The 21968-nt window shown below is 36.8% G+C and overlaps 1 protein-coding gene across 4 annotated transcripts in view; it reads right to left on the minus strand.

Annotated features, from left to right (window-relative positions):
• Positions 1 to 7415: 7415 nt before the first annotated feature.
• Positions 7416 to 21968, minus strand: part of LOC131426180 (rho GTPase-activating protein 190) — an 83183-nt gene continuing 68630 nt past the window's right edge. For 2 of the 4 annotated variants that reach the window (XM_058588694.1, XM_058588695.1), the window contains exons 7-12: positions 17469 to 17513; positions 16767 to 17333; positions 16302 to 16699; positions 15881 to 16244; positions 15539 to 15821; positions 7416 to 15469 (exon numbers count right to left, since the gene is read on the minus strand). In XM_058588694.1, the coding sequence (XP_058444677.1) occupies positions 15271 to 15469; positions 15539 to 15821; positions 15881 to 16244; positions 16302 to 16699; positions 16767 to 17333; positions 17469 to 17513 (1856 nt within the window). In that variant the 3' untranslated portion in view covers positions 7416 to 15270. The remainder of the gene's footprint in view (positions 15470 to 15538; positions 15822 to 15880; positions 16245 to 16301; positions 16700 to 16766; positions 17334 to 17468; positions 17514 to 21968) is intronic. The other 2 variants (XR_009229063.1, XM_058588696.1) reach the window with 2 other exon arrangements.

Consider the following 21968-nt stretch of genomic DNA (forward strand, 5'->3'; position numbering starts at 1 on the left):
AAGTTCACAAAATTCATATTGCCATTGTGACAGAAACTTTTCTTAAACCAAATGTAAAATTGAAAAGTAATCCACATTATGTGGTTCATCGATTTGACAGGTTTACTGGAATGGGTGGTGGAGTTGCCATTTTTGTCCAACGGCAAATTAAACATCGAATTTTACCTTCTTTCAATACTAAAGTTATTGAAAGCTTGGGAATCGAAGTTGAAACCATTCATGGAATTTATTTCATCGCTGGAGCATATTTGCCATTCCAATGCACCGGCGAACAATTAAATTTCTTTAAAGGCGATTTGCAAAAACTTACAAGATATCGATCGAAATTTTTCGTAATAGGGGACTTAAATGCTAAGCATGTCCAGTGGAATTGTAGGCAAAATAACAGTAATGGTAAAATACTTCATAATCAACTCTCAGCTGGTTACTTCACAGTTCTTCATCCCAGTAATCCTACTTGTTTCTCTTCCGTGAAAAACCCGTCTACAATTGATCTGGTTCTAACAGATCAAAGTCACATTTGTAGTGAACCGATTACACATGCTGACTTTGACTCAGATCATCTTCCTGTAACATTCAGACTTTCCAACGAAGCTATAATTAATCCAATTAGTTCTATTTTCAACTATCATAGAGCTAATTGGTTGGATTACAGATCTCACATTGAAAATCATGTGGATCATGAAACTATTTTAGAAAATTCTGCGGACATCGACACAGCAATTGATAATTTGAATCATTATATTATCGAAGCTAGAAATCTTTCAGTTCCCAAAGCTCAAACTAAATTAAATTCTCCTATCATCGATGACAATCTTCAACTGCTCATTCGGTTGAAGAATGTTCGTCGACGACAATATCAACGTTCTCGTGATCCTGCTATGAAAAACATAGTTAAGGATTTACAAAAAGAAATTAAACATAGATTTACTCTTTTGCGAAATGAAAATTTCGCTAAAGAAGTTGAACAAATTAAACCATATTCTAAACCTTTCTGGAAACTTTCCAAGGTTCTTAAGAAACCTCAGAAACCAATTCCTGCTCTCAAGGAAGGAAATCAAATACTTCTTACAAATGGTGAAAAAGCTCAAAAACTAGCTCAGCAGTTCGAGAGTGTCCACAATTTTAATTTAAACGTTGTGAGTCCTATTGAAAATGAAGTCTCACTGAAATATGATCATATTTCAACCCAAGTGTTATCACACGATGACATTATTGAGACGAATTTTGATGAAATTAAATCAATTATTAGGAAACTCAAAAACATGAAGGCTCCTGGTAATGATGGAATTTTTAATATTCTTATTAAAAATCTTCCCGATGTTGCCTTGAGACTCCTGGTTAAAATTTTCAACAAGTGTTTTTCATTAGCTTACTTCCCAAAAAGATGGAAAAACGCTAAAGTAATTCCTATCCTAAAACCTGATAAAAACCCAGCAGAAACATCAAGTTATCGCCCAATTAGCTTACTTTCTTCTATCAGTAAACTTTTTGAAAAAATTATCTTGTTGAGAATGATGTCTCATATAAATGAGAATTCAATTTTTTTACCAGAGCAGTTTGGATTTCGTCATGAACATTCAACTACTCATCAACTTGTCAGAGTAACGAACATGATAAAAGCAAATAAATCTTCTGGGTTATCCACTGGAGTTGCTCTTCTAGACATAGAAAAAGCATTCGACAGTGTTTGGCACAAAGGTTTAATAGCAAAAATGGCTGATTTCCAGTTTCCTATTTATTTGATCAAAATTATTCAAAATTATATAACTGATCGTACTCTTCTGGTTAGCTATCAGAATTGTAAATCTGAATTGCTACCCGTACGAGCCGGTGTTCCGCAGGGTTCGAGTGTAGCTCCAATCTTGTATAATATTTTCACTTCTGATCTTCCAAATCTACCCGTTGGTTGTCAGAAATCGCTATTCTGTGACGACACAAGTCTGTTAGCCACGGGTAGAAATCTAAGAGTGATCTGCAGTCGCCTACAAAGAAGTTTAAATATTTTCAGTGATTATTTGTCAAAATGGAAAATTAAACCAAATGCAGCAAAAACGCAATTAATTATCTTTCCTCACAAGCCAAGAGCTTCGTTTCTTAAACCAAACAATAATCACATTCTCAAATTGAATGGCTTGGAATTGACATGGTCTGATCAAGCTAAATACTTAGGTTTAACGTATGACAAAAAACTCACTTTCAAGGGTCACATTGAAGGAATCCAGGCAAAGTGTAATAAATATATTAAATGTTTATATCCTCTTATAAACAGAAATTCTAAGCTCTGTCTAAAAAACAAATTGTTAATTTATAAACAAATTTTCAGACCAGCCATGCTTTATGCGGTACCAATTTGGTCAAGTTGTTGTTCCACCAGGAAGAAAACGCTTCAAAGGATTCAGAATAAAATTCTGAAAATGATTCTGAAGCGTCCTCCCTGGTTTAGTACAAATGAGTTACACAGACTCACAAATATAGAACCATTAGATGTAATGTCACATAATATTATAAGCAAATTCCGACAAAAATCGATGCAATCTTCAATTGAATCGATTCGCTCTCTGTATTAGTTAGTAAGTTAGTTCCTTTTCCCCATTACACAATACAAGTAGGTTTAGAATTTTCCCTACACAAAAATCTCAGAATTGCGGAAGCAAATGATGTCTTCATGGTAATAACCAAATCATATATATATATAACAGGGCTGAAAAGTCACCACTTGTGGCTGAACACCCAATTTAAATCTTAATAATTTAATTTTAACTCATATTCCAATAAATAGTTATTAAAAAAAAAAAAAAAAAAAAAAAACCGAAGATGAAGTGTCGACGAATTAAGCAAATGTTTCTCTCTCTTCCTCTCTGTGTGTGTGGCTCAAATAAAAGCTACTCTTGCCCCCGATTTTCGGTTCCAGAATTACAATAAAATGTGCGCAAAATTTCACAAAATATGAGCTTACTTTTCTCCAAAATAACGGGTCCAATTTTAACAAACTTAGGCTCAAATGAAACCCACTTTTGTCTGACTTACGGTTCCGGAATAACCGGATGACGAGTGAAAAAAAAACTGCAAGCTTTGCTTTTGTAGAAGAATATGTTAAGATAAGCTGACTTCTCGAGAATAGTACATAAATTTCTCTATTTCACAGATCTTGCAAGTTAACAATCACACAAACTCTCATCGGATACACCGGTCCCTGTAATCCGGTTCCGAAAGTACCGGAAATAGTAGTCAAAAACGGAACCGACTCGCTTTTCTCCGAGATGGTTTAGCCGATTTATTCAAACTTAAATTCAAATGAAAGATCTTACGGACCTGTATAAAGTTGATTTTGGTACAGACATGACTTCCGGTTACGGAATTTCAGAGTGATGACTGTTTAAAATTCCTTGGCGTCACAAAGAGCGGCAATGTAAAATAGAGAAAAATTCTTCTAAAATAATTATTTAGGGGTTTGGCTAAAAGCCGTTTTTTCTTGGACTGTTCCAATATATAAGCCATGGAAGTTGCTGGTCATACGAACCGACTTTGACTTCCCCGAAAAGCGTACCGAAAATGGGAATCAAAATTTCAATATTAGCAGTAATTTTGATCAAAACTGCAGGTTTTTAGAAATCGAGGAAAATGCACAAGCTTTATTAAACATCGAAGAATTCAAACATCAATCTCAAAGAACTTATTATGATAGTTTTTTCAACTGAAATTACTATCGGTTGTTTAAAAATCAACCAAGAAACGGTTCATCTTCAATTTTCAATGAACAGCCTTGCTTGACCATAGAACCGACGACACGACCAGACACTCCCGAAGAAAAATCGGAATAAAAAGTGTTCGTGAGCGATTTACCACGAGTTACCATAAATATAGCGACCCCTTGAAAATGACAAAAACTAACTATTCGAGCAACACTGTTAAGGTTGCTATGAACTAGTTACCAAGGAGCACCAGAATAAATAATCAAACAGTTTGAAATAGTTGTGGAATAATTCCACCGGCTTGAATTTTTGTGTCTTTTCCGGTTATTTAGTGAATTCCGGAGAGCAACTAAATATTGTCGCTGCAGCACTAATCTGCAATTTGCTGAACAGTCCTATACATCAACTGATAGAATCATGTTACTTTATACATATTTCGTTGTCTTGTTTATGAACCACGTTCTTCAACATAAATGAATACATTGTCTTGTCTCCACTATCGAAGCACATAACGATGGAATATTACTTTCTGTATGCGCTTAAAGTTGATAATGTATATTTGGGAATCAATGGGTTTGACACTGAACGTTACAAGGGAGTGAATTTTCGTACAATTATGAATGAATAATATATCGCATGACAGTCTACATACCATTGGGGCACAGTGAACTTCGCTGGAGCAACATATTCAGGCGAGAGAGACGTCGCTTCCGATTTTTATCTGCATGCACAATAATTTGAATAATCATCGATGAAAATTATGATAAAGCTGAGTGCAGGTGAGTGATTGAATTTTATTATTAAATTTAATTTTTCTATTTCCAGTTAACATTCTTTCGCCTACTTCGAAAATGCTTCTGGCCATGGACATGGCCTACAAATAGAGGAGTTTAACAAGTCATTATCCTCCAGTTCCACGGTTACCAAACCTGATCGAGCATGTAGAAGATATACGACTCTCGGGCTCAATGTGGAAGATTATTTTTGATATATAGCCAGAGTGAGAGAACGCGACATTTTGCACGGAGACTAAAGCGGTTTCAAGATGATTACTTCCACTGTTTCCACTGTAAATATATTTACATTTTCTAAATTATACAATGATCTTGTCATATTATACAAACGAAATTCAGAATAAATTGCAGTGAAAAACATTTTCGACTTCTCAAAAACGCTAGTGTTAATAAAAATTCAAGATATTCTTGAATTATTTTCAAAATATACATATTTTTATTTTATGCTTGAATAACTTTTGCTTTTAATTGTAGTGATAAAGACAAACGATGTAATGATAAAGCCAAATGAACTATTTTATGTTAAAACTTACCTTATGTATTTGATTTCTTGAAGAAATCAAAGTCCGTGTGAACTTTGTGTCATTGACAAATGTTTATTTTTGTTATCATAATATACTGACAGCTACACTGACAGTTCAAACAAACTGTCATCAGAGATGCCAGATATTTTCATAGAAAATCTGTATTTCCTAGTATAACAAATCTGTATTTATCTGTATTCACTAATTGTATGAAATTTCTACAATAAAATGATGATGAACGACGACGTTTTCGGCCTTTTATTAGCATTTGGATTTTTGTATCTTGTAAATTTAAACGATTTCTTCCATTTATATTTCGTTTTTTTTTTTATTCGGCCTTCTATGATTCGACCTTCTGAAGTGCTGCCGTTTGAATATGGTGACTTCATAAGTTGAGATGGAATTCCAACGTCCAATATGCAACGTCAAATCAGGTCATACAACTCTCAGTCTGACAATAAAGTTTCATGATTCATGTTTCATGAGTTCAAATTATAATATAAATGTATTTCAGTGTTCAATACTTGGCTCATCATCAAATATTTGCACAAAATATTTCCATTTTAATTTGTGATTTGTCCGTTGATTAATAAACTTTTACCTTGTCATTGCAACCAAATACTAATAAATAGCTCAGACGGAAAAGTTAGCTTTTTTCTTTCTTACTTTTTGTGAAATCTGTATAAATCTGTATTAAGTTTAGAGAATCTGTGTAAAATCTGTGCTATGTACTAAGTCTGTATATGTATGTGAAAATCTGTATAATACAGATAAATCTGTATAAATGGCATCTCTGACTGTCATAGAAACATAGAAAGAGATGCTAGATGATATTCGAGATTATTCAACGATATTGCTCATGTCGTTACACTCTTAAAATAACTCACTACAGATGAAGTTTACTATGGTTTGAAAAAAACATTCAAGTCGATCGTTTGATGTAAATTTTGTTCAAATGAGTTAATAGAAAACAGTGACAGTATGGATAATAATATAAATAAATGAACAAAAGTGTGCAATAGCCGAATAACTATAACCGGAAATTTTAAGCTTAGAATCTGCTGTGGGACTGAAACAACTGTTTCTATTAAATTTTATTGTGATTGGTTTTTGTGTGTACTGGAAACGGATATGAAAAAAAACGAAAAGGAGGCTAGAACGGCATTCTGTGAACTAAGCTTGTGACTAACGTGACGAAAAAATATTGGATCGCTGAAAAAAAAATTATATAAAAGCAAATGTTTAAAAATTTGCATAGTTTCTGAATATTCTGGACCGGGAATACGACATTAATTAATCATTTTCATTCTGATTTTGTCAGAAAAAGACATACGATTTTTTCAATATCATGTTATTTTTATTTTCGTTTGTATGTCCTTTAACTACGAGTAAACTTTTTTCAACGGAAAACGTTGTTTACGATAGTTGCATAAAATAATTTTTTATTTTCCTAATTCGCATTATTTTGAGTTCCAAGTTAGTTGGAATATACCCTTTCCAAACACAGTTGCGCGCTGTAAGTGTACCCATAGACAAATCTTTCAGTACCACCCGACAATACAACTTTCTAGCTGCGAATATGAAATGATTAGAGCCTTCCTCTCTGTGGCAGCGACGAAATTGTTCCAGTTCATTAAAGAAAAGATATAAATTAAATCAAAAATAAGCCAAAATGATTCAAAACTCTTTGAAATAATAAATTTAATACCTGCCACCGGGCCAACTACACTCAGTGGCTTCGTTTTAAGTGAGAATCTATTGTTTTTGTTTACATTCCTTATGTAGTTACCAAGGATACTGGTAACTGTTTTTCAAAATCAATAATTTACCAACTTGTGTTGCCAGTTCCAACATTTTTTCAAGCGATTTCGTTTTGACATTACCAGTTACTGAGGGGTAGTTAAATTTGCGATACAGTTTTGATAGTCGAGTGGCAGGTCGTGTCGTCGATAGAACGCTCTTTAGGGTACAAATGGTGGTAAAAAGGAAAATTTTGACATAATTCAGGGACTTGTTTCACCGAAAATTAAATATTTATATCACTATAGAAGCTTATTTGCAAAAGGTTTGGAAATGAAACTGTACCGTTCATCAGTAAATACATTAAAATTATTAGTACGAAGCGTCACAAGAACGTTCTTGGATTAAATCTTTATTTATGATTCTGCTATGTTCAGCAAAAACACCAGATGATTTTACGTTCTACTCAAGCGACGCCTACTCTGTTTTATATCGAATCGTGTAAGTACACGATTAAAACAGGTTGCATCAACAAACGGGTAAATTTTTCAGCACAAGACGAGACGAGACGATACAAGTCACATACTCTAATACAAAGCACCCACCGACCGACCCCTGTTTCTCAACTAATCTATTTCGTAGAGAAAAATAAAACCCGTCCGTATTTTTTATTCATATATTTAAACAATTTTCCACCAGTTTTCTTTTTGCTTTGACACATTCAATACTAGTTTTTTTTTGTTGTTGTATTTTTACGACTTTTCCATTTTGTTAAAAATTCTTACAAAAAGCTAGCGAGTGAAGAATAATCCGGATTTCCGTTCTGCTCTGGTAATGTGGTATATGGTTGCGTTTATCAGTGAATCAGTTTCCGGTGTTTGTCACTCGTATTGCGGAACATCGAGCTAGACCGAGCAGACGTTCGTACGAGTATGCGTGAGTTTTTTTTTGGAAAGTGTGTATTTGTTTGTGAGTGTGTGTGTGTGTGTAACTGTGCTGGTTTGTTCGGCCGGTCTAAACAATAACATTTGCTTTTTGCGCGCGTGAGTTCGAATAGGATTTTTTGTTTGTTTGTTCTGTAGATGTAGCAGTGTCTGTCTCTTTCATTTCTATCTATTATTTTTTCTTTTGTTCTTGTCAATATTCTACGTGGCCTAGTAATTGAGTTTCACTTTTTTCATCGAGTTTTGGTTGGTTGTTTTATTTGACCTGCCTGCTTGCGGGGCGCTGTTATGAAAAATCCTCGTAACGCGGGACAATGCAAATTTTGTTACATCCATTTCTTAATTTTGTCTTTTTTTTTAATTCTTGTTTAAGTGTTCCATCGTTAATTTCTAAGATACAGAGTGTAACAACATTTAATTATTTTTTTGTCTTAGTTTTTTTTTGCATGTTTTTTTTCTTCTTACCATTTGTGCACGATGGAAGGGGAAAAATTAAGGACATAGGTTCACCGCAAAGGCTGACCACAAAAAACACGAAGGACAAAGGGAGCTTCTTGCTAAAGAATGGCTTTATACATTCGCTTTTTGATTTATTTTTTCTTTCCTATTCAGAGCAACTAGCAGAATGTTCGCAAAAAATCTAGAGAAGGAAGAGGAAACGATTTTTGTTTTTAAACGGGGAGTTTGGCGTTTATTTGTATTTGTATTTATTAGATTTAAACCGACATTTTGGTTGCTTCAAGACACGAATTTACAACTTGTTTGGTTTATCTTTTCTTTTTATCGATAGTGCATGTCATTTGTTGTTGTATTTCTTTTCCTATAACTATTAATGGGCTCTTACTTTAACTTTGAGAGACAAATCAGTTCAAAGTTGGAATAGTATTTTATTCGCTTCCCATTATCGCTACTAGGACAAATGGCCTTTGACTTGTTTCAGTCACATTCGATCAAATGGCGATCGCTAGTTTTTTTTCTCTATTCGTCGTTTGCTCGTTCATTTCGTTGAGGTTCTTGGAAATTCTTGCAGGGATGGCAATGATAATAACACCTATCTCTAATGCTAGGGTGAACAGAGGGGTGTGCAGTTTATCTTTTTTTGTTGTTTTGTTTGCCGTTTATTCCAACCTAGTCTAGGATTTTTTTTAAATGATTGATGAGTAGTGCTTCATTCCTTCCCGGAAAGGAAACGGACTCACCTTTTCACGTTTACGCTGAGGTCTGTCGTGGAAAGTTACGTGTGTTCTAGTTTTTTTGTTTGTTTTTTAGTCAGATGGGTTACGTTACAATTGGGTTTACTGTTTGGATTATTATCCGCCTTTTTAACGGTTTTAGATATCTCGAGAACAAAATAATTTCCGGTGTGTGCGTATTAATTTTCAACTTCCTAGTCTTTGATTACGGCATCACGATACTCCTACTTTTGTTTATCAGTTTTTTTTCGATCTCCAACTTGTCAAAAAGCTACTAAAATACCAGTGGTTGCGTTCACTTCCACCGTTCACCGTAGAACGAACAGTGGGTTAGCTAATTTTTACGGCACATCTCACTACCTTCGTTTTGTAGATTTCTGTCTATTTTGTTTTTGTTTTTTTTTGTACAACATTTTAAATAGCATGTGCGGTTTGCTACTGTGGGATTCGTGCTTAGATATTATTTCTGTTTTTTTTTTCTAGCATCAGGATCTGGTAGCGGTAATACGGACGTAAGGACCTTCCAATCCAATTTTACGCATATTTTACGCGATTCATCTCAAACCATTCCACCGCAACCAAATCCGCTCCTCAATCTGTTACTACTAACGTTTTTTTTAAAACGTAGCTCAGTCCTCTCATTCTCTGATCAGTTCAAATTCCAACTCAATTTCTGTTCCGTTCCGTTCCATTTTCCTCCAGCCACATATTGGCGTCCGCGGCTTTTTTTTTCTACAGGTATCACATTGACTGATAGAACAACAAAATCTAGCCACGCTTTGTATCGTGATGCTGCGTCTCAATGCGACAATATTCGACTAATTGTTTTGTACACATCTACACATTTAACACAACTCTGCTTGCTGCTGCTGCTGCTGCTGTTTATTTAGATTACAACTTAATACGTGGTTTTATGAATTCATTCTGTTTGGTTTCATGTAATTGAATCGTTCGACGACCCTGCCTCGATGTCTTTATTCACTGGAGCTTTTTAGGTCATTCGCCAGCCAAGTCGGTCGGTTCCAATAACTAGTTAATTCTACAACTAGTCGTTTGCCGTGTTCATATGTTGGTCTTGTTCGTCGTTTAATTTAATTTTTTTTTTTGTTTGTTTAAACTATATTTCTATCTAAGAGCAACGGGGATTTTCTTCTTTCCTAATCCAACCAATTACTCGCTACCATTGCTTTCCACACAGAAGCAATCGGAATATAAATGCTAATTTGATAAAAGTATTTAAAATAAAATAAAATCCAACAAAATAAACAATACTTAAAAAGCGCATCTTTTACACACTGTCTCACTTTTAGCGTCTATTTATTTTTGTAATATTTTTTGTATGCTTTGTAAGTAAATGCTTGAAAAATAATATAACCGCTATCTAAGCCGGTACGCGATTCTGTTTATCTGTTTAGCGTAAAAGAGGAAGGAGATTCGTTCGTGGTTCGATTATCTTAAAAGTGAAATCATTGTCATTGTTTGATTTAATATAAAAGATTTTAGATGTGTTGCCGGTCGTCGACGTCGATGGTTCTGTGAATGGTTAGAGACTAATTGTTAGTTTTGGCTGATAGAAAACATTCTACCAAGATGGCACTTTTCGTTGGTTTTTTTTCTGGAGTCTGGAGTGGTTTGAATAGTCTTATGAAGTCTGAAAACGGTATGACGTCTACTACACGTTGACCAACTAGTTTCATGACATGCTCGGTTAACTGAGTTTATTTTATCCGAAAGAACCATCCTGCAACAAAAAAATACATATTTCTGGCAGCACTGACTCCTTTTCACAGATCGTTTGGCCTTTCTCTGTATATGCTGGTTACTAATATAGCAAATGACATTTCCTATTTATTGAGCCAAACCTTGCAGTTACCATGACTAACCCTAGCAACCGTAACAAGTTAGAAACAAGTTTACATTGGAAAAATAAACACCTATTTTTTGGTTTGTCAAACAGTACAGAAAGAATATAAAATTTCAGAACATAAAAAACTGTTGGCCGGAGACTGTGTGTGTTTGAATTCATTCCACTCATCTCGACGAGAATGGAAAGTGTCTGTTTGAGAGCACATTTCTTCTTTACTATGAGGTGCAGTTTCAAAACTTACCCTCTGAGAGAGTGATCAGTTTTTGACTGTGAATATCACTTGTTGTATCTAACGTATCAATCAAATTTTTGCTACATACCATCGGAAATATGATCAATTTATAATAACATTTGCAGTTGTATGACATCATCACAAATAATTCCAAATTAAAGTTTCCTGAAATGTTTGGTAACAACGAGTATCAAAGAAGACGCCTTTTTCGTATCTGGTTAGGTACAAAAGATTAACTCTTGAGACATTCTGTTCATTCTAACTTACGCAGTTGACTGAGCAGGAAGTAAAGCAAGTGCATCATTCCGGTTGGTTCAAGTCCAGAGCTCAGTTCAAGTTCAGAGCTTCAGTTCAGTGTTGTATTAATTGCCCGACGTTCGTAGACTCATGTCGTTTTCGCTTGAGAAAACTTAAACTGACCCAGGGTAGTTTCATCAAACAAACACTTTTCACGAAACTGTGTTGATTTCGCACTTAGCAATGGGGATTTGAGCAAACCTGATACAAAATTCAGGTTCGAAACTGACTCGATTTTCATTTCAACAACGTTGAAACGAGGTTCGAAACTAGCTTCAAACAAACAGTTTGACAGCAGTTAGTGTGAAAACTGGGTTAGGTTTGGCATCAAGCGAAAACGACATCAGTTTCCCTTCAAAGAAAATCGATTACGTCATCCAGCTGCTGGTCGTTTGCATTGGAGCAAAATACCATGGAAAGTGGACAACGATGGGGAGCATTATGCAAAATCAGCCAGTTATCAGTTTCAATGTTTCACTTCTGATTACTCTATTTTACTAAATTATCCCTTCATTCAACCTATCAATTTCCGTCTAGCTTCGAAGAAAAGTTTTATTTGGAATGTTTTCTTCTTCCATGTTATTGATTGTCTTTCAGGATTATAAACTGAATGATATAAATCAACTTTTGCCAACTCCGTTGATATTACAAAGTTAATAACATAGATAACATATATCGGTATATTGAATACATAGTAAAAAAACACTTGATATTAATATTTCAAACAGTAAATTAATATTTTTCTCGGTAGCCGGCTGCCCAGATCAACCAATATAATCAATTAATAATTTTAATAAATAATTGAAATAATAAAGTGGAAATAATAAAGGATCTAGACGCGCGTGAAATCTGTTGACCTTTATTTGGTGATTTAGAATGATTTTATAACAACTGTTTAGAATATGTCAATGCAATGAATCAACTATTTTATCTAAATCCTATTCACTCGCACAGAAACTGCGCAAATGGTTTCTTTTAAAATTAAGCATTCTAGATAACCGTGCATTACCGGCAGTACATCTGATCGGAAAACGGTTTTCATCGTCAACTCAACTGTAACCAATGTAAAGCAAGGCGCATTTAATGAAAAGATGAGCTTCGAACAAAGTGCCCCTCAATCTTCGCTGAACGAAAATGGTTCTTTTTTGACTCCGGCTATTATACCACGACATTTTGAAAGTTAAATTAGACAATATTTTATGTTGCATAAAATCAAATTTCTACGATCTTCGCCTCGTTAAGTTAGCCGATTACCCCTCCGGAGAGTTCACCTTGAATTTCACAAAGAAAGCACCTGTGTCCCTTGAACTTTCTGCTTTACTTCAACGACATCAATTTTTGTCTGATCTCAAAACGTATTATGAAATCTGCAACAGCGAGAACACTGTTTTTCGCCAACGAAAACTATAAAACTTCTCAGAATGGTGCGAAATCAATCGAATCATCAATCATCACGTTTTCGCGGAAGAAACTGCCTATCCTGGGAGTTCTTACTGCTGTCCAATGGATGGATTTCACAGCCGCTAGGGTTGGAACTGGATTCGTTTTGACTTGAAGTGAAAACGACATAAGAATCTTTTCAGGTCGGAGCTCGAACATACGGCAATTAGCTTGAATAAAATTTATTCGTGAAAAAAATGCACGAGAGAAACAGAAAGCCTTCCATCACGAATATTGATAGATGGGGACGAATTCGTATATATATTTTTTAAATACACCTAATTTAAAAAAAACTAAAACTTTCGTTTCCATTATTTCTCTATCATCAATGAACAATTATAAAAAATCTGTGGCGCTACTTACGAGCCACCCTATTGTCATCCTTACGAGAGAGAGAGAGAGAGTAAAACGATAGACACCGAGAGAAAAATAACGAATTAGTCAGTACAAGTTCGGCAACCACGATAATACAGGCGCTTCAGAATAAGAGAAAATAAAAGTACTTCTTTACTAAATCGTCACGAATCTATTTGAACCTATGATCACTGTCTCTTACAAATAATAGAGAGTTTTTCTAGGTAATACAAGTACTGCCAATGTATCTCAAAAAGTGCACTTCTTCAAAGATGACGTTCAAGAAAGAGTTACAGTCAATGCGGTTCGTTACATTGCGATGATTTCCGGCTTTTTATTGCCCAACATAAACGAGCCTAATCTGGTTGACGTGTGGTTTCGGCAAGACGGTGCCACATGCCACACAGCACGCGAAATGATGGGCCAATTAGCGAAATGAATTTGATGCGCAAATTTGACACTATACGACTATTTTCGTGAGTGTACGTCACACATATTACTGGTGAGATATCGGCCGATATGCTCAAAAAAGTTACTCAAAAATTGAACGTCTCGTACGGATCACCGAAAAAGTAGTCGTGGCCAATACTAGCATGAAATAATATTCAAAAAGTTGATGGCAAGGAATGACTCAAATCTGAATCTCCAATGAAGGGTTTACACTATTAACCAATTTTCAGTGTTTATTCATATGAAAACTAGAAACCAAACGCTTAAAAAATCGCCATTCATAAGCAATAGCCAAAATATGAAGACGAGGAGGAACCGTACACAGTGTATATGTACAAGTTCTTTAATAGAGGAGGATACTTGAGTAACAGTACAATGGGGATTCTTCCTCTGTTATGTTCAAGAGATGAAAAGAGTACCATTAAAATTGTTTTTTTCTTCAAATCCACCAAACTAAGAGCATGCCACGAAACCAAAGTCAAAGTCAATCCATCGGAGAACTGTCTTACCGTAATCCAAAAAAGCTAAAGTAAAAACCAATAGAGATTAAAATATAGCCACGTCGTCGGATCGGCTTGTAAAAAACATCGCTGCTTCCGTAAATAGAGTCTCGTTTCAAGTTGTCCCGTGTGTGTGTGTTTTTTTTTCTCTCTTTGTCCACCTTGCAATGATGCCGAGACAGTTCCTAATAATTCCTACAAATCCCTAGTTCTAAGAGTATGAGTTTCGTTTCGATTCTCTGTTATTTTTTAAAAGTACACAAAGTACGATAACTAAAGCCTACCAGAAAGTATTCCACTTTATCACCACATATTTGTTACAAGCTTCCGCTTTTTTTTATATCATAAATTGTTATTATAATAATAGCTTAACAAGTAACCTTACACACGATTCATTTTTACTTACTTGTTCCACTAATTAGAGCATTGTTGTTTATGTTTTTAGCCTTAAAATGTACACAGGTAAATATACAAATATGTTATCCATGCTTTGCTCAAATACACTGAAAAACCAGTTAAAAATATCTCTGAATCTATAATAGAATGTGTTGGTTGTTTTAGTTCTTCTTGTTTTTTTTCCTTCTTTTTTTAACTCGTTTCTTTGACTCGGGATTAAGTAGCAATAATATTTTTCTCTCTAAATCTTGCCGTCATCACGATACCCAAGCATTAAGACAAAAAAGATCAAACACAAAATAAAAACTGTCTCCAATCGAGGAGACCGCAGATGAATATCTAAAGCAATAAATATACATTTACACGGAGGCGCTCTACTTCATTTGGATCGAATTGTATGATTTTTTTTTGCTTTCTTACTTTCTTTCATCTTCCTCAAAAATGCTAGCAGGACGAGAACAATATTTAAAACATCTTCCTATTAATTTAGCGCACAAACACCTTTATCTGATATATCGAAGACGAAGCCATGTTTCGATTGCAAAGTAAACGTAAAAAAAACATTACAACAATTTGCTTTTCTTTTTTTTGCCTAAAACGCCTAGCTAAAAAAAAGAAGAAGGTACGAAAGTTATCTTTTCGGGTGGAAAATATTTCTCCCTTTCACGACGCATGCCACCACTACGGTTTTCGGTTTTTTTTTCGTATCGTTAGCTAAAAGCCAGAAGAAAAAGAAAAGCCCTCAAACCGCTGCCGGGAATCAAACTAAAATGCAATCAACAACTCACTCGCGCACGGTGGCGGCGGCTACTACCGGTGGTCGTTGCTGTGACTACTCATTGCATCAGACCATCACGAACGCTTCCTCGCCGCGGAACAGAAACGGATACTGGTCGATCATCGTCTGCACGATGTCCTCCAGGTAGGGACGCATCGTTTCGAACCGCATCATGTCGGTGAATTCGATCGGTAACAGCGTGGGCCACCAGCAGATGGCCAGATTCTTGCTGTCCATGCTGTTTAGTTTGGAGTTTTCCGAGACCCTGAAACGAATGCGAATCGTTGGTTGGTTGGTAGTGGATGATTAGTTGAGACCGAAGCCGGTAGCTTACCTTACAAAATGTTGAAATATAAAGCTAAGAATAGCAAAGTTACTCGTTGGTAGCCTCCCAAGAAGTGACCGCAGTGCAATCAGTCTACAGCTGCGGTCAGTTTTCACAACATCGATATTATGACTGCTGATGGCCTGCGGTGGCCGTGAACCGGCAATATCTTCCAGCTCTGCCATCATATCGCTGCTGAACAACGGTGGCAGCCGTTTGGAGAAGAAATCCTTCAGAGCTGTCGCCACAGCATTCACCGGAATGTCCAGCTTTTCGATGTCTACGTCGACTTCTGTTGTAGACAATAAGAAAATTAATTACAATTCAAGTGGACTTCAAGCGGGACTCTACCTTCATCGAACTTTTGGTACAGCAGATCAACGTGGGTTCTGTTACCGGGAACTCGATAAATTCCCTCCGAATCCAGACCTTCCAGTTCGATAAATTTAACGCACTTCTCCACGAACAGTGGAACCAGATTTTTATCCGACTGTTTAAAGCTGGCCAGCGATGGTTGCTGTGGAATCGGAGGTGCATTTTTGGCATTCTTTCCGCTCGTTAGTTTGCCCGAGCGCCCTGCCGTCTTCTTCGAACTGGTATCCGAATCCTTCGAATCCTTCGAACTGCTCTTACTACTATCGATTTCTTTGCCGAACCAATTTTTCTGTTTGGTGATCAGCTTTTCCCGGTCACCCATTTTGGGGAGTACGCCAAACTGTGGGTTACAAAAAAAAATATGATGAATTGCACTAAACAACGCAATAAAACTTACAATCGGTGAATTATTATCTCTCGGCGAGGAAACATCGATACTAGATTCGTCCTCTTGTTTGTCCATTCCGATGTTCTTTTCGTTCTTGAGTTTCTGATACATCATTGGCATTCCCAAAGCGGATCCCAGCTGACCTCCTCCGGTTAGGCCAACCATCATCGGTGAACCGCCTCCGGCATCTCCGGTTCCGCCCGATCCTAAACCGCCTCCGCCGCCGCCGCCACCGAACGGACCGAGGGGAATTTTCGGAGGTTGCACCGGAATGGCGATACGTTTCTTACGATGTCGCTTGTGGGTTTGAGGTTTACGGTTGATTTTGGAGTAACCGTCCGTCGAGCGCTTGCGTTCTAGCGAACTAGAATCACTCTCCGAATCCGAATACTCTGGAATGTTAAAGACTATGGGCGCACGGGATATGAGATTAGTATTTATGTTTCGTCGAGTAACCAATTTTTCTTCACTTACTTTGCTCCTTCTCCCTCCGCTGCCGTAGCTTATTCTTCCCAGCCAAATCGATGGCTTGCTGGTTGGCATCTGCTCCGACTATTACCCGCTGCCCGCCGGAAAAGGTGGTAAATAATTGACTCGCTACGTTGTTGACCGCATCACTGAATGCATCGTTAATCTGCTCATACCCAGCCTCATCCTCGTAATCTTCGCTATCATCCTCCGGTGCCGCCAGCGGAGCATTTTCCAACTGCTGCTGCAGTAGTTTCTTGGCTTTCTTCTTCTCCTTTTCCGTCATCGGCGGGGCCGCTTGACCACCACCGCCCATACCCAGCTGTGCCTGATCCGACTGGCCAAGATTCATCCGGGCAATCGCTTCGTTTACGATGGCGAAACTTTTCAGATTTAGCTTCCCCGGCTGTTTCAACGTTTGGCTGGGCCCTTTCGGACGAATTTTCTTCGCGAACGATGTCTGATTTGGCCTTCGACCGGTCGTAAAGGCATGGTGGGCATTCACCTGCTTCCACATGTCTTCGTTCTGTTTGTTGTCCTGCTTCGGAATGAGGAACCCATCGTCAAGCCAACCTGCGAATGAACATTTAATATTTTAAGGTTAGAAAGGGAATCGAGAAACCGAAAATGTTGTTAAACTGATGAACCGAATTAGTTGATGATTGAACTTGTACCGGTAAGTAATATGTAAGATTTTTTTTAAATAACCTGAGTCGTATGTGTTGATCGAGTCCTTGGATCCACTGACATCGGCTGTTTTTTTTGTTTTGTTTGTAAGATGAGGAGAGGTTTGTTTACCACAATGCATGAGAGAAAGAGAAAGAAAGCCCAACCGTGGTTAGTTATTTTGTAGTAAAATTATAATAATTGTTTCGATTTAATATCATTGGCCCAGGGTTAAACGAAAAAAAAACAATAATGCTTTGGTTAACGTTTCGAAGATTTCATGCAAATACAATGTACACATTTTCCTATGAGAATGGTACTAAATTACTGTCCTTTTATAGACATAATAAATTCCATCACAGGAAAAAAACTCTTTTAGGGAATAAAATCGAAGGTATAATTTAACGTTTTATTTATTTAACCATTAACACTACTCTCTCAATTGGCTGTAGTTCCGGTGTGTTCGGAGGATCGAAGTCCTTCGGAATGAAGTTGATCTCATTAGCCTTGTACTAGCCCAAAACTTCATTCGAGTAATGGCATGATGCTAAATCCACCCAGAAAAACGTAGGAATATTGAGTGAAAGTAGACGCTTTTGGAGGTTTTCCTTCATGTATACCTGCCCGGTGATCATCTCGATTGATACAAATGGAGTACTTCATTTTCCATATAAGTAAATTGCTTGCCTAATCATGATTTTTTTGACAAACATCTTCTGACTTCCAACGTCTTCTGGGTCCTCAGACTTATGATGAGCAGTGAAAAACGGGACTCTTGGAAGCCACCGGAAGTCACGTGCGTCTCGTCATCCATAGTAAGACAAGCCGGTTTTGTCAACATCCGGCTGTAGAGCTTCCGTGCACGTGATTTTCCAGACGAATTCTGCCATTCATTGCAACTTTAAATTTTGTACTTGTAAGTTTTGCTCAACTGCAATTTTTTTCGTCACATCTCTTACAGAATGGTTTGGTATACTCTTGAAAGCTTGAACTATCCGCTTGTGATCCGCTTCTCACTATACGGAAGTTTATTTTGGCTGCTTTTTCCTTCCGATCAACAGTTAAATGTTCGTTTTAATCCTGTTTTTACCACATTTTTTATAATGAGTGTATCGAAAATAAGCTATCCACAAATTTTTCTTTCAAATTATGATAAAAAACGATATTTTATTCAAACTGAAAATTGATCCTTTATTGTAGGAGTTTAAACTTGAACATAATGAAAACCGGATGAAATTTAAGTTATTCCTTCACGAATTTTCGAACTTTTCATCGAACGCTCTTCATCAAGTTCCGGACAAGTGCTGCATCGCGAGTCGGGATAGTTCATATATGCTTCTCATATACCAGTACCTTAAACACATTGATATACAAGTGTAATGTGTTATTCCTCGCTCAGAAAATATAATCTCCACCTACAGGTTCGACACTAACATCCGCCCGATTCTCTCGATCCCCGTCCCTGTCCACCATCTTCATTGGAATTAACAAGATCTTTTTTTTTTTTGTCACTAACTTTTTCGTTCCCCTTTCCCTGTTTTTTCACCATCTCGATGGCAACTAATTAGATCTCTGTCGTTTTCAAACATTTTGTTCCCACACCCCTTTTTTACCCCGTTTCCCACAATATTTACTTCTTTTTTTCGTTCTCTTCCGTAACATCACCATCACCGGAAGACCGCTCCAGTCAATGACCAGCATGCGGACCACCCGCCGGGCCTTCGTAGCCTGGGGGTGTTTCCCGCGGACCCTCACGGACCGAAGAATGCGGCCAACATAGAAAATTACCATCGCCATCTGGAATCATCTCATCCTAAATTCAATTCACCGGCCACTACCGATCGCCAGATACTATATTACATAATGATACTACTCTAGTTTTAAGTTAGACGATAATTAAGATTAGTAAATACCCTTGGCATCTTAGAGCTTAAGCAGTGTGCCTTAATATTATATTATATTATTGAATAAAAAAATAAAAAAGTGCTGCATCGCATTTTTTGGACGCTTGAGCCCAAATTTTTTTGAACTCCTTGATGTTCCCAGTTGCCTTACCAGCCTTCTTGAAGACCCTCTTCACGATTGCCCAGTAACGTTCGATTGGTCGAAGCCGAGGGCAATTTGGTGGATTGATATTTTTCTCAACGAAATTTATACCCTTTTCCGCAAGCCAGTTGAGAGTGGTTTTGGCATAGTGAGCCGGCGCTAAATCCGGCCAAAACAGTGGAGGTGTACTATGCTTCTTATATAAAGGCAGCAATCTCTTCTGGAGACACTCAGATCGATAGATTTTTGCCTTTATAGTTCCGGTAGTGTGAAAAATGGTTGACTCCAAACCACAGGAACATATTACTTGCCATACCAGTACCTTTCGACCGAATTTCTCCACTTAAATCGACCTGCCCGCATAGCTTACATCCTCCCCAACGACGACAGTAAAGTATGGTGGACCTGGAAGGGTTTTTGAGTCCTCCTTTACATAAGTCTCATCGTCCATCAAAACGCATGCATCCGAACACTGCAAAAGACGCGAATACAATTTCCGGGCTCTTGTTGCTGCTCGCTTCTTCTGTTCTACACTTTATTTCGAGATAATCTGCTTCTTGTTGGTCTTCAGGTGATTTCGCCTCTTGATACGCTGGATCATTCCGACACTAGTTTCTGCTTTTTTGGCCAAATCACGTATTGACATTGATTTGTTCTTCATGATTAGAGATACCACTTTCTGGTCCAGTTTCGGGTTGGAAAAACCGGGTTTTCTGCCTCTTCTTGGTAGCTCATCCAACGAATAGTGTTTTCTAAACTTATTAATGATGGTTTTACCACTGACATGATGAATTCCAAACCGCTTTGCCAATTTTCGCATAGTAATACCCTTCGCACTTAGGCATGTGTCCAGAACCTTAAGTTTCACTTCCTTTTTAATACGCGACATTTTGAAAACGCGGAATTTCAACCGCACAAACAAGTAAACATACGAAAGCTGAAAGCCAAACGCACAGCATGCTGTGATCTGTTCATAAAAAACCATCACAAATACATGCGTACAACACAAATGTATATGGATAGCTTATTTTCGATACACTCCTTATGTCTATTTCAACCAAAAGGTGTCTCTTGAATACTGAAAAATACTGATTTATTTCGAAACCATGGTAATGAAATAATAATTTTGAGTATCCAAAAGAACAACAACAGAAACATTTTCCGATTTGGCTTTGCAGAAATCTCGAACATTTTTTTTTCGAATAGCACTTATCATATTTTGGACCATCAGCTTGCTAATCTGAGCAAACATTTTGTTCCATCATTTCTTCAAACAGTTTTGTTTGTCACGAGAAGTACAGTTTTCGTCCGCAGCTGCAAATATCTGGCCAGACCATAAGCTTGTTTGTAAATTTATCAGCTGCACACAATCGATTGAACCATTTTCAACGACCTCGCGGTTTTTGAACATGACGTCGTCTGAATTTCGAGGTAGGTGTCTAAAATTAATTTAAAATTTCTTCAAAACAAAATGAAACGTGCAGAAATGATCTGCACTGTAAAAGAAAATATTTCTTCTATTACTCAGCTATCTGAACAATAGTTTAATTGAATTTTTTATATACTTGGAAAGGATGTACAATCACATCTAATCAACGATCTAGAAGTTTTATTTACATCGTGGTGAGTTCATCTCCAAACTGAGTCAAAAAAATCTTACGTAATCTACACTGAAAATCGAGTTTTTTGAGAAGATATCGCTCATTGTCGAGCTCTTCTATGAGTTACTCAAAATTAGGTCATTATCTACTCAAACTTTGACTTGATCGTAACAAATAGGTAATGAACATTGCCAAAATTGCCATGACAACATTTTGGGAAATCTTACATTTACCTAAACATTAAGGTGATGTTACCCAAAAAGACGGAGATGCACTTTAGTTGATTTTGGGTAAGTTTCGACGCAAAATTAGGTAGCGGACGGTAATAATGAATACCAGTAAATACTCGTTTCAATTATAGTCTTCGAGGATCAATGATTGCTAGAGTTACATGTGGCAAAGGTTTCTCGTTGTCTGGAATTTGTAAATGAGTACTGCTGAGAGTTTCACATATTTACACTGTTTGAAGTCTCTCTGCTGCCCGCTTGTTCCACGCTTCAATACTGTTCGACACTACGGGACTCTAAGACTTGAATCACTATTTGCCCTGGAATAACCCTCAAGCGAGTTTCCAAAACTAAATACAGTTGGTTTTTATGATTTCCTCAAATTTAAAAGGATACACTCTCCCTTGAAGCATTTTAGAATAATCTTTCAAATTTGGTCACGATCGAGAAAAAAAGTAGTAGTCGCATTTTTAACTGAAAGTTTCTGGAGCTGATAAAAAGTATTTTTCAAAATTTCTGATAGCCGGGGTCCAAGTTTGCTGCTTTCTTGATGATTTCAGTTGCTCAAATCATAATATTTTTTTTCATGTACCTTGTACCAGACATCAAGCGAAAAGTTTACTGATTGAAGATTTCATCGTAATGATTTCATTTTTTTTTTATTTAAA

The sequence above is a fragment of the Malaya genurostris genome, chromosome 1 (assembly GCF_030247185.1).
Source record: "Malaya genurostris strain Urasoe2022 chromosome 1, Malgen_1.1, whole genome shotgun sequence".
NCBI lineage: Eukaryota > Metazoa > Arthropoda > Insecta > Diptera > Culicidae > Malaya > Malaya genurostris.